The 13,989-nt window shown below is 37.8% G+C and overlaps 1 protein-coding gene across 3 annotated transcripts in view; it reads left to right on the plus strand.

Annotated features, from left to right (window-relative positions):
* Positions 1-11,917: 11,917 nt before the first annotated feature.
* Positions 11,918-13,989, plus strand: part of ADAM28 (ADAM metallopeptidase domain 28) — a 65,730-nt gene continuing 63,658 nt past the window's right edge. For 2 of the 3 annotated variants that reach the window (XM_032143739.2, XM_032143740.2), the window contains exon 1: positions 11,918-12,044. In XM_032143739.2, the coding sequence (XP_031999630.1) occupies positions 11,978-12,044 (67 nt within the window). In that variant the 5' untranslated portion in view covers positions 11,918-11,977. The remainder of the gene's footprint in view (positions 12,045-13,989) is intronic. The other variant, XM_032143738.2, reaches the window with a different exon arrangement.

Genomic DNA, 13,989 nt, shown 5'->3' on the forward strand with positions numbered 1-13,989 from the left:
TAACAGTATAATGTAAACATTTTCTATAATATAAAAATTCATTATAATGGCAATTTTACATTATGGTTCAGTATTTTATTGAGCAAGCATGAAACATTTACATAACCATGTTCTTATTTTGGGACATTTAATTTTGCTTTTATCTTGTATTAACAATATAATTAATATCTTGATACATTTTACATTTCAGACAATCAATGGTTGAAGTATTTGTTTAATATTTAAGAAAATATTTTGAAATCTTGTATTTGACACTGACCAGCCTGTTTTTCTTTTGGAGGTTACTCTCTAACTCTAAGTTTGCACTTTTGTCTGTTTTGCTAAACTCAACAGAGGAAGGAAAGAAATCAGATACATTTTCAGCACATATACAATGTATGTAGTGAGCAGATGGAAAGAATGTGGTCAGCCATGTTAAAGTCCAATTTCCTGAAACCCCACCAAACATCTCTTAAAAGCATCACCAAAGCATTCACTCAGTGCCAGTTTTGTGCAGGCCATTTCTAGGTACTGGAAACAAATACAGTGCCTTGGCACTACATGACTCTGGTCTGCCTTTGGGTTGAAAGAGTGGTACTTTTCTGTCCGTTCCAGGAGCAATTGTAAGAGCGCAGCTTTTAAAATATTACTGACTAACTGAATAAAAACATATGTTGAAGATCCCACATCTAGCGGCCCCAAAATTTGTCACACATGATCAGAAATGTCTATTGTCTCTGATATTTCCACGATATTTCCTTCTTAGCGTTATGGTGAAGATTGATATGTGCTAATATAAGCCATCTGGCACATCCCAACTGCCCAGTGAGCATGTGATCCTCTCTCCTTTTCCGCTTAGCAAGACTGTGCACCCCCTGACCTGAGGCCGGGGCTCAGTAGGCGTCATCCTTTTTCTCTCATTCCCAGCTTTCAATTAAAAAACCATTTACTCTTCTTGCTACATGACCTTCTTTGAAATAATCCAACTGGCAAGCAGAAGGAAGGGAAAATTCTGGGCTGAAAAGAGGTGTTTGTGAAGTTCTTCGGAGAAAAGATACAATCTTTCACATGTACAGCCCTTCTTCTCCCCTAAGTGAATAGAGCACCTGGGAGCATAGCTATTTTGTTTCTGAGAGTGAAAGAAAGTTACGATGAAGTCCTTCTGGTGCTTCAGTAGTAAACCCCCTTATCTGGAGTTGAAGAGACAGTTTCTCTCACTCAAAACCACACGACTACGTGGATATTGAACAACCTGCTCCTGAATAAGTCCTGGGTAAATAATGAAAATAAGGCAGAAATCAAGAAGTTCTTTGAAAACAATGAGAATAAAGAGAGAGCATACCAGAATTTCTGTGACGCAGCTAAAACAGTGTTAAGAGGAAATCTATAGCACTAAATGCCCACATCAGAAAGCTGGAAAGATCTCAAATTGACACCCTAACAAAACAACTAAAAGAACTAGAGAAGCAAGCAAACAAATCCAAAAGCTAGCAGAAGACAAGAAATAACTAAGATCAGAGCAGAACTGAAGGAGACAGAGACACGAAAAACCCTTCAAAAATTCAATGAATCTAAAAGCTGGTTTTTTGGAAAAAAAAAAAAATTGGTAGAATGTGAGCTAGAATAAAGAGGAAGAAAAGAGAGAAGAATCAAGTGGACACAATAAAAGATGACAAAAGGGATGTCACCACTGATCCCACATAAATACAAACAACCATCAGAGAATACTATAAACAACTCTATGCGATAAACTAGAAAATCAAGAAAAAAATGGATAAATTCCTGGACACATACACCCTACAAGGACTAAACCAGGAAGAAGTCGAATCCCTGATTAGACCAATAACAAGGTCTGAAATTGAGATAGTAATAAATAGTTTACCAACCACAAAAAGCCCAGGACCAGATGGATTTACAGCTGAATTCTACCAGGGGCACAAAGAGGAGCTGGTACGATTCCTTCTGAAACTATTCCGAACAATTGAAAAGGAGGGACTTCTCCCTAACTCATTTTATGAGGCCAGCATCATCCTGATACCAAAACCTGGCAGAGATACAAGAAAAGAAAACTTCAGGCCAATATCCATGATGAACATCAATGCAAAAATCCTCAATGAAACACTGGCAAACCGAATCCAGCAGCACATCAAAAAGCTTATCCACCACGATCAAATCAGCTTCATCCCTGGGATGCAAGGCTGGTTCAACATATGCAAATCAGTAAACATAATTCATCACATAAACAGAACTAATGACAAAAACGACGATTATCTCAGTAAATTCAGAAAAAGCCTTTGATAAAATTCAACATCCCTTCATGTTAAAAACTTTCAATAAACTATGTATTAATGGAACATATCTCAAAATAATAGCCATTTATGACAAACCCACAGCCAATATCATACTGAATGGGCAAAAACTGGAAGCATTCCCTTTGAAAACTAGTAGAAGGCAAAGATGTCCTCACTCACCGCTCCTATTCAACATAGTATTGGATGTTCTAGCCAGGGCAATCAGGCAAGAGAAAGAAATAAAGGGTATTCAAATAGGAAAAGAGGAAGTCAAATTGTCTCTGTTTGCAGATGACATGATCCTATATCTAGAAAACCCCATCATCTCAGCCAAAAAGCTTCTTAAGCTGATAAGCAAAGTCTCAGGATACAGAATAAATGTGCAAAAATTACAAGCATTCCTATACACCAACAATAGTTAAGCAGAGAGCCAAATCATATATGAACTTCCATTCACAATTGCTACAAAGAGAATAAAATACCTAGGAATACCATTAACAAGGGATGTGAAGGACCTCTTCAAGGAGAACTACAAACTAGTGCTTGTAGTTCAAAGGAAATGAGGGAGGAAAGATAGAGGACACAAACAAATGGAAAAACATTCCATGCTTGTGGATAGGAAGAATCATTATCATGAAAATGGCCATATTGCCCAAAGTAATTTATAGATTCATTGCTATTCTCATTAAACTACCATTGACATTCTTCACAGAATTAGAAAAAACTACTTAAAAATTCATATAGAACCAAAAAAAAAGCCCATATAGCCAAGACAATCCTAAGCAAAAAGAATAAAGCTGGAGACTTCATGCTAAATGACTTCAAACTATACTACAATGCAGCAGTAATCAAAACAGCATGGTACTGGTACCAAAACAGACACACAGACCAATGGAACAGAATAGAGATCTCAGAAATAAGACCACACATCTACAACCATCCAATCTTCAACAAATCTGACAAAAATAAACAATGGGAAAGGAGTCCCTATTTAATAAATAGTGCTGGGAAAACTGTCTAGTCATATGCCGAACATTAAAACTGGACCCCTTCTTTACATCTTATACAAAAATTAACTCAAGATGGATTAAATACTTAAATGAAAAACCCAAAAATATAAAAACCCTAGAAGAAAATCTAGGCAATACCATTCAGGACATAGGCACAGAAAAAGATTTCATGAGAAAAACATCAAAAGCAACAGGAACAGAAGCAAAAATTGACAAATGGGACCTAATTAAACTAAAACGCTTCTGCACAGCAAAAGAAACTATCATCAGAGTGAAGAGACAACATACACAATGCGATAAAAATTTTGCAACTTATCTGACAAACGTCTAATATCCAGAATCTACAAGGAACTTAAACAAATTCACAAGGTGCGGTGGCTCACGCCTGTAATCCCAGCACTTTGGGAGGCCGAGGCGGGTGGATCATGAGGTCAGGAGATCAAGACCATCCTGGCTAACATGGTGAAACCCTGTCTCTACTAAAAATACAAAAAATTAGCTGGGTGTGGTGGCAGGCACCTGTAGTCCCAGCTACTCAGGAGGCTGAGGCAGGAGAATGGTGTGAATCTGGGAGGTGGAGCTTGCAGTGAGCCAAGATCGCGCCACTGCACTCCAGCCTGGACTACAGTGCAACATTCCATCTCAAAAAAAAAAAAAAAAAAAAACCCAAAAAGCAACCCAATCAAAATTGGGCAAAAGACACGAACAGACACCTCTCAAAAGGAGAAACTTACGTTGCCAACAAATATGAAGAAAAGTTCACCATCACTGCTCATTAGAGAAATGCAAATCAAAACCACAATGAGATACTATCTCATGCCAGTTAGACTGGAAATTATTAAGATGTCAAAAAGCAACAGATGCTGGTGAGGCTGTGGAGAAACAGGAACGCTTTTATACTGTTGGTCGGAATGTAAATTAGTTCAACCATTGTGGAAGACAGTGAGGCAATTTTTCAAGGATCTTTAACCAGAAATACCATTTGATCCAGCAATCCCATTACTGGGCATATAACCAAAGGAATATAAATCATTCTATTATAATGATACAGGTATGCACATGTTTATTGCAACACTATTCACAATAGCAAAAACATGGAATCAACCCAAATGCCCATTAATAATAGACTGGATAAAGAAAATGTGGGACATATACACAAATGAATACTATGCAGCCATAAAAAGGAATGAGAGCATGTCCTTTGCAGGGAAATGGATGGAGCAGAAAGCCATTTTCCTCAGCAAACTAACACAGGAACAGAGAACCAAACACTGCATGTTCTCACTCATAAGTGGGAGCTAAACAATGAGAACACATGGGCACAGGGAGGTGAACAACACACACTGGAGCCTGTCAGCGGGGACAAGGTGGGAAAGAATCAGGATAAAAAGCTAATGCATGTGGGGCTGTGGGGCTTAATACCTAGGTGATGGGTTGATAGGTGCAGCAAACCACCATGGCACACATTTACCTATGTAACAAACCTATACATCCTGTACATATACCCTGGAACTTAAATTAAAAAAAGACACAGTTTCTCATTCATATAAACTGATGGTTGTTAGTAATTACTATTAAAAGTATTTTAAGCTCTTGAATATAATAAATATCCAGAGAACACAGCATGATAATTATGTTTATGATATCTATTATTTTTTAAAAATAGATCTCAATCCTGAATTCCAAACATTTTTTTTCTAATTAATGACTGAATATCCTGTCTGTATGTAACATGTCCCAAATTACAATTACACATTTTTCCCCTTACCTGCTCTCTTGTGTGAATCTCCACTCTAAGGGAACAAGGCAATTACCTAACCCAGATTCTTACACAAAGATCAGGGAATCAAGCCATAAGCAAACATTGGCATCTCTACTGCCTAAATACGACCCTAACCTGAGCACTGACCTCCATTTTCACTGCTTCCTCACTGACCCATTGTTTTTTGGATGTGTTTTAGCAGCTTCTGAATTGGTCTGTCTTCTTCCACTCTGTATTTCTGTCTCTGTGGATAAATTTTAGAAATGTGCTGAAGTTCCACCAAGGGTGTTCCATTGCACTTGAAATAAGCCACTTTCAGGCTCAACATTCTTACACCCCTACCCCACATCTCCCACTGACTCTTCTCCTTCAGTCGCTCTAGCCACATGGATTCGCTTTTTGTTCTTGGACACGTTGAGTGTGCTTCAGCCTCAACCTTTTGCATTTTCTGTTCCCTCTACCTGAAATGCTCTTCCCTCATGTTTTTTCACGTTTAGGTTCTCATTATTTAGAGCCCAACATCTGTTACCTCCCAAAAGAGGAATAAGTAGCCCCAGCTCTCCTTCCTTCCTACCCCTTCTTGTTGGTCTTTAAGATAAGGCAATTAAAAATATTCATCTTCCTCACTATAGCCCTGAGCCATCTGAGAAAGCAGGCAAGGAAAATAAAGACTAAAATAGCCCCCTTGTAATTGTTAATGCTGGATATGACCAAAATGGGGTTTATAACTTTGGACTAGCATGTTTGCTAGCACTAGTTCCCAGAATTCACTAGGCTCATTTACCTTTCCCAGGAAGTCCAGGGGGCTGGCTCTGTTCCACATGAGGACAGCTCTTCACTGCACCCCTGGACACTTAAGGATGGAGAAGCAGAACATACATGTGCTCCCAAGAGGAGAAGAGAAACAACGCAGATGGGTCCCTCTACTCGCCTTGGCAAAATAAGACAAGGGTCAGAAAGGGGCTAAGAGGTTATGCTACTGGGTAGTCTTCCCATGGCAGGAAACAGTAGGAATGAGCAATGGATGTTTGTTCAGAACTTGTCATCTAGTTTAATTTTTTTCATAGCATTTATTTTGCTCACGTTCCCATTCCAACTAGATTCTAATCTCCAAGCACGTATACATTTTAATCTCTGTGTTGAAAGCCTAATCCCCCAAACCTATTCCAGTAGTTGGCACATAGTAGACACTACGTAAGTACTTAGCGAATAAACCCTCTTAATTTCAGCACCCCCATATCTAATTAATAACTATCTCTCTAATATACTTAATAAATATTTCTCAAACCTCTCCCCTTCTTTCCATCCCTATTGTTTCTGCTTAAATTCAGACTCTTGCTTTCTTTCATTTTCACTTACAACTGGTTTCTTTTCTCTTCTCTAATCAGGCTTTAGAGTCATTCTCTACACTGCTGCCAAGGTAATTGTTCTGAAATTTCCATCTGATTTTACACCATTCCATACTTCCTTTGGCAGCACTCATACCTTGTTGTATTATTTCTCTTTCTGAAATACTATCCTAAATATATTTATATTTTTATACACATACACATATATACATACAATTATATGTGATGATGGACCACCATCATACGGGCAATCCATTGATGACTGAAATGTCATTTATGTGGCACATACCTGTATATAATAGAAAGAGGGTTTAATCCAGGAGGCAGAGGTTACAGTGAGCCAGGATCATGCCAATGCACTCCAGCCTGGGCAACGTCTCAAAAAGAAAAGGAGGGTTTATATATATTTATGTGTGTATATGTACGTATATTTATGTGTGTATATATACACATATAAACGTATATACATAGTTATGGACCACATAAATGACATTTCAGTCATTGATGGATTGCATATATGATGTGGTCCTATAAGATTATAATATTGTATATCATTTCTATACTTAGATATATTTAGTTTCATGATACCATTGTATTACAACTGCCTACAGTATACAGTACAGTAACATGCTATACAGGTTTGTAGCCTAGGAGCAATAGGCTATACCATACAGCCTAGGTGTGTAGTGGTCTATACCATCTAGATTTGTGTAAGTATACTCTAACACAAACCAATGAAATCGTCTAATGACATTTCTCAGACTGTATGCCCATTGTTAAGTGATCCATGACTGTGTGTGTGTGTGTGTGTGTAATGAGTCAATAGTAATGATATGTATATATGCATGCATTATTCATGTGTGGAATTTATTTATATACATATATATATAACATTGTTAAATATGTTTTAGCACAGGTTTTGAGTGCTACCTTGTGCTTTTTCTCATTCTACTGTACTCCTCTTCATGCATTATATATGTTTTTTCACTCATGTAGTTCTTCTTTCTGCCATTTATGTTTTATATTCTGGCAAAGAGTTTGACAAGTCATGACAATGAAAGATGTCAACAATAATGCTGTATTTATCACAAAGAAACAAAGGAGAAAATTAAACTGACTGTCCAAATTCCACTTTTACGCTTGCTTGATACATCTTTGAGGAAATAACCAGGGAAGCAGAAAATAAAATTCATTTAGAGATTGGTATAAATTCTTTGACAGTAAAGGGAATTATAAATATAACTCTGGGCTACGAAGAATGATGAAAAATTATGAGAATGATAACTGGAACAAACTGTGATCAAAGGCATGTCACGACTACAAGAGAATTGAAAAGAGCCAAAGAACAAGTGCCAATTTAAAATTCCACATGTATCAGCATGCAGACTGTCATCATTCACCATTTCCAGTGCACTCTCCTCCTCAAGAGGCAAGCAGGAAAGTTAAACTTCTTCTCATTCGATCCCATCAGTGGTGACCATTCACCACAGGGTCAAAGTCAAGCATAAATTCTTATACTTAGCAGGATATCTTCCCATTCTCTCAGGCATTCTTTGCTCCAACAATTCCAAACACTACCAGCCATAAACTAATGTGCTATAATATATTGTCCTTACTTATTCTCATAATTCTTTTTTTCCAACTTTTATTTTAGATTCAAGGAGGTACATATCCATTTGTTACATGGATATATTGCGTGATGCTGAGGTTTGGGGTACAAATAATCCCGCCACCCGGGTACTCAGCATAGTATCCAATAGCTAGGTTTTCAGCCCTTTCCCCTCTTCCCTCCCTTCTCCAGCGTCTATTGTTGTCATCTTTATGTCCATGGGTACCCAGCGTTTAGCTCCCATGTATAACTGAGAACATGCAGTATTTGGTTTTCTGTTTCTGCATTAATTCACTTAGGGTAATGGCCTCTAGGTGATCCATGTTGCTGCAAAGAACACAATTTAATTCTTTCTTATACCTGTATAGTATTCCATGGTATATATGTACCACATCGTATTCATCTATTCTACCATTGATGGGCAGCTTGATTCCATGTCGTTGCTCTTGTAGATAGTACTGTGATGAACATACGCATGTGTCTTCTTGGTAGAATAATTTATTTTCTTTTGGCTATATATACAGTAAAAGGATTGTTGGGTCAAATGACAGTTCTATTTTAATTTGAGAAATCTCCAAACTGCTTTCCAGAGTGGCTGAACTAATTTACATTCCTACCAACATTGTGTGTTTCCTTTTCTCTGCGGCCTCACCAGCATTTGTTATTTTTTGACTTTTTAGTAGTAGCCATTTTGGCTAGTGTGAAATGGTATCTCATTGTTTTGATTTGCGTTTCTCTGATAATTAGTTACGTTGGGCAATTTTTTCACATGTTTTTTTAACTGCTTATATTTCTTCTTTTGAGAAGTGTCTGTTCATTTCTTTTGACCTTTTTTTTTTTTTTTTTTTTTTGAGACGGAGTCTTGCTCTGTCACCCAGGCTGGAGTGCAGTGGCGCAATCTTGGTTCACTGCAACCTCCTCCTCCAGGTTTACGTGATTCTCCTGCCTCAGCCTCCCAAGTAGCTGGGACTACAGCTGCCTACCACGCGTGGCTAATTTTTGTATTTTTATTAGAAATGGGGTTTCACTATGTTGGCTAGACTGGTCTCGAACTCCTGCCTTCAGGTGACCTGCCTGCCTTGGCCTCCCAGAGTGCTAGGATTACAAGCATGAGCCACTGCACCCGGCATTTTGCCCATTTTTAAATGAGGTTATTTATTTCTTGCTTGTTCAATTGTTTAAGTTCTTTATAGATTCTGGATATTAGACTTTTTTCAGCTGTGTAGTTTGCTCATATTTTCGCCCGTTATGTAGGTTGTTGGTTTGCTCTGCTGATAGTTTCTTTTTGCTGTACAGAAGCTCTTTAATTTAATTAGGTACCCCTCGTCCATTTTTGTTTTCATAGCAATTGCTTTTGAGGACTTAAGTCATAAATTATTTCCTAGGGCCAATGTCCAGAATGTCATTTCCTAGGTTTTCCATAGTTTGGGGTCTTACATTTAAATATTTAATCCATCTTGAGTTAATTTTTGTATATGGTGTAAGGTACGGGTCCAGTTTTATTCTTCTGCATATGGCTAGCCAGCTATCCCAGCACCATTTATGAAACAGGGAGTCCTTTTCCCAGGACTCCTGCCTCCAGGATGCACTCCCTGCCCTGTTTGGTGTAGACCTCTGACTTCTATTGATAAATCTATTGTAACACTAAACGCCTTGTGATATTGTGATCATTTATAGGTGGTACTAATTCTGTGCAATTATGGTAATTGAATTTATCTTTCTCAGATTGTGAACATCTCAATGAAAGTGATTGTGTTTTTTGTTTATTTGTTTGTTTGTTTGAGACACTGTCTCACTCTGTTGCCCAGGCTGGAATGTGGTGTTGCAATCTCAGCTCACTGCAGCCTCTGCCTCCTGGGTTCAAGCAATCAAGCAGTTCTCCTACCTCAGCCTTCTGAGTAACTGGGATTACAGGTGCCCACCACCACGCCCAGCTAATTTTTTTTTTTTTTTTTTTTTTTTTTTTTTTTTTTAGTAGAGATGGGGGTTTCACCATGTTGGGCAGGCTGGTCTCAAATTCTGATCTCAGGTGGTCTGTCAGCCTCAGCCTCCCAAAGTGCTGGGATTACAGACATGAGCCACCATACCCGGCCATGATTGTGTTTTTTCAACTGCAATCTCAGTGTCTGACACATAATAGCTATAAGTAAAATTACATTGAATTAATGGAGAAAAAACATGCAGTAATTAAAAGCTGAAGTATCCTTTCTGTTTCCTGGAAAAGACAAAGCAATGGAACTTGGGTTGAAAAGGCAAGAAATCTGTGAATCACAATCCTGATGGTTAAAATGCTCAGTAACTAGACTCAAAAATTCCCCTGTGGTTTTAGCTGATGACTGTATGATCATTTAGAGACATCAATAATCACTGTAATCCCTCTAGTATGAGAATGTGTTTCAGAATCTGTAAAATGATGCATGATTTTAGTGGACTAGGACTAGGTTTTGTGGTAATAACTGGTCCTCAGTGTTATTTCTATTCCTTAGGAATTTCATAATTATTTTTATTCTCCCAGAATCTTTTCAATAGAAATAATACTGGGAGTACAAGTCAGCTAAGCCAAGGGAAAGCATTAGAGTATATGACTAAGAGCCCAGACAACACATATTTCAGATTCCACTTCTACCACTTACTGAATAGGTGACTTTATCTGCTTAATCTTCTTAATCTATACAATGAGGACAACTGAGTCTTAATCTTTCGAATTTTGCCTTTAAAACCCCAATTTTTCACTTGCAAAATGATTGTAAATGCATAATACATGAGTATCATAAGGACTAATAAAATAACAAGTACAGTAGATTTAGGAGAGTACCTGTATTAGTCCGTTTTCATACTATTACAAAGAAATATCTGAGACTGGGTAACTTATAAAGAAAAAGAGGTTTCATGGCCTCACAGTTTCACATGGCTGGGGAGGCCTCACATTCATGGTAGAAGGTGAAGGAGGAGCAAAGACACATCTTACATGGAGGCAGGCAAAGGGTGCCTGAGCAGGGGAGCTGCCCTTTATAAAATCATTGGATCTTATGAGACTTGTTCACTGTCATGAGAACAGCATGGGAAAAGCCGGCCCCTTGATTCAATTATCTCCCATCGGATCCCTCCCACAACACATGGAGATTATGGGAGCTACAATTCAAGACTAGATTCGGGTAGGGACACAACCAAACCCTATCAGTACCTAAACTTAATAAGCAGCTCAATTGATATTAGTTATTTTATTGGTTATAAGTATGATTTTTGGACATGCCCATTTTAGCCTTACTACCACCAGTGACAGATCCTAAAATTGTATCCTTTGGGTCGTGAATCCTTTTTCCACACTCCTCGTTGCCAGTTATGATACAAATACCCCCACAGATCTAAAAATTATTGTGCTTATATTGTCAGATGTTCTTAGGCTAGTCCAAACTTTCTGAGAGTACCCTTCGGTGAGAATAGAACATAAAATAATGGAAAAGAGAACGCTATGTAGTGATTAGGTTGGATTAGAAATTGCTTTACATAACCACATATGTATGTGGGGGAAAATAACATTCTTATTAACTTTTTTCCTACAACTATATATATGTAAAAATATATTTAAATATATATATTTATATATCATATCCATATATCCATAATGTAAATAAATGTCTGGCATATTTTTCAAGTCTCATTAATGCAGTTGCCTCTTTCCTTATAGCTTATCTGGCTATAGTAATACGTTGGAAACGTACTACTTTGGGGTGGGGAGTATGGAGAAGGAGAGAAAACAATAGTTCAGATCAAGGAATCTTAGAGACAGGAGGCAGCCAGGACTTCCGCCTGCTGGGCCATTGTTGCAGGACCACAGCTTCGAGGTTGTGCAACACCTTTAGTAAACACTTCCTGAATCAGAGACAAGAATGAACCAGGGAGTTTCATTCTGTGTCACTGGAGAGGAGGCAGGGACAGGCCCAGCAGCACCCATCTGAGTGAGAAGAGCAGACACCATGCTCCTGGAATCACCCAGCATGTTGCAAGGTCTCCTGACAGTTAGTCTCCTCCTCTCTGTTCCAGGTACGTATTTAGCTCTTTTTCAGGTTCTATTGAATGCATTAGCGAACTTTTCATAGTCTCCTAATAGTTTTATTGTATAAACTATTTTGACTTTTTTCTTTCTCTTTTTTTCTCAATCAATTTTACTAACCAGTTGGGCTGGTTTTAACCTGTTGTTTCGCGGCTGCAAGTGATACAAAGACAATGTTAAAAAGAGGCAACAAGAGGTCTTGAACCAATATGTATGCATCTCATCCGAGAATATATAGAAATAAAAGGGACAATGTCATACAGCACAATTTAAATCATGAATATGATTTTTGACTGAAAAAGTGGAATTCATCAAAACCCAGCTTGTCATTTAAAGAATGGTAAAGATGTGGCAGATTTGGCTATTGATTACTGTGTACAAGGCTTAGGAAAATACCTGCTATTATTATGGGAGCCAGTTTGGCTCTTTCTGTTTGAGTGTAAATTTTTGTATTTACTCAGTATTAGTAATAATACGTGTGACTAACTGGAAATAATTAATACTTTTTATTTATAAGGTATTGTGATATTACTTAACAAAACAATATCGCCGTTAAGCTTAAATTGATAATTTACTTCTGTTTTGCTGGTTATATCAAACATTTAATAATTTGAAAGGAGAAAAATACTACTTCCTAACAAGAAATTATGTCTAGCAAGTCTCTCAATTTCTGGTGAATTCTCTAATTAGACTTTGGTTACATTAGATTGGGTATTGTTGATTCTTCAGCTTCTATTTCCAGAGCTTATTTAACTCAGCACATGAACTGCAGTGCCTCCAATTCCTCCCTAGTAAACCTGTTCTTGGGTCTTAGAATGTTTGCTGGGACCTGGGGATGGGAACAGATTATCAACTAGAGGTATGGGCTTAGGGAGGGAAAACTTTTCCTTGTCCATGCACCCTCTTAGTACTTTGTTGCTAAAAATGATTTTCCTGCATCTGATTTGTTTTCAAGACTTATAAAAATTTCACCTAACCTAATATCTTTAAATATCTAATTATTTTCCTTTTGTTTCTGTATATTTTTGCTTTATATAATATGTACCTATATCTGAACTGAACCTTTTCCCACTGTGCAGTGATCCTCTTCACCTCTAATGCCTTTTGCTTTGATACCTATTTTGTCTGACGTGAACGTGTTACACCACCTTTCTTTTGGTAAAATGAGCCGGAAATATTAAAAAAATATATAAAACTCATGCCAGGCATTTAACATTGACCTGAAATTCCTACTTTTTCAGTCAGACTTAATAAAAATCTTTTTTCTCTCTGTTCTCCAAAAATGTTATCACCAAGAGCTTTTCCAGAACCCCCTCTTAGCTGAAATACAAGAACTGCTTGGGCACTAGCTTAGTTGAAGAGCATAAAGATCAAGCTGGATCCATTAAGAGAGTCACATGGCTAACACTGGGGCCCATGCACATTACAGCCCTTTTGTGCAACTGGGCACACTAATCGGTTCTGCTGCCCCGACGATGCATGTATAACATGGCACCAAGAGATGCAACTTCCTCTGATGTCATCTCTAAAAGTGTGATGTCACCCCTCCTTTAACTTCTAGCTTCTATTTTTAAGGGTGTCTTTTTGCCCCTAAACTATCCCTGTTATGATTCCCATTTGGGTTGCCTTTCTACTCACAATCTAAGAAGTAAAGCAATTTTTATTTCCTACTTCTTCCTGTTCGTTCTCTGCCCCCATCATCAATGCAATACATACATGCCCCTCTGACCACGACTTCTGCCCAGTTCCCAGATGGTTGAAATAAAAGAGATGTAAAATAAGGCTGGTTGTGTGCAGTGGACTTCACAATCCCGAGAAAAAAATGACTTACGGGATTTCATCCTAGGAAAAGGAAAAACAAATATGTAAAAGGATGTGACAGGTGTTTGTGGGGTGAAGATGTAAATGAGTGCATCAACAAAGGGGAAAGGTCTT

The sequence above is a fragment of the Hylobates moloch genome, unplaced genomic scaffold (genome assembly GCF_009828535.3).
Source record: "Hylobates moloch isolate HMO894 unplaced genomic scaffold, HMol_V3 SCAFFOLD_22, whole genome shotgun sequence".
NCBI lineage: Eukaryota > Metazoa > Chordata > Mammalia > Primates > Hylobatidae > Hylobates > Hylobates moloch.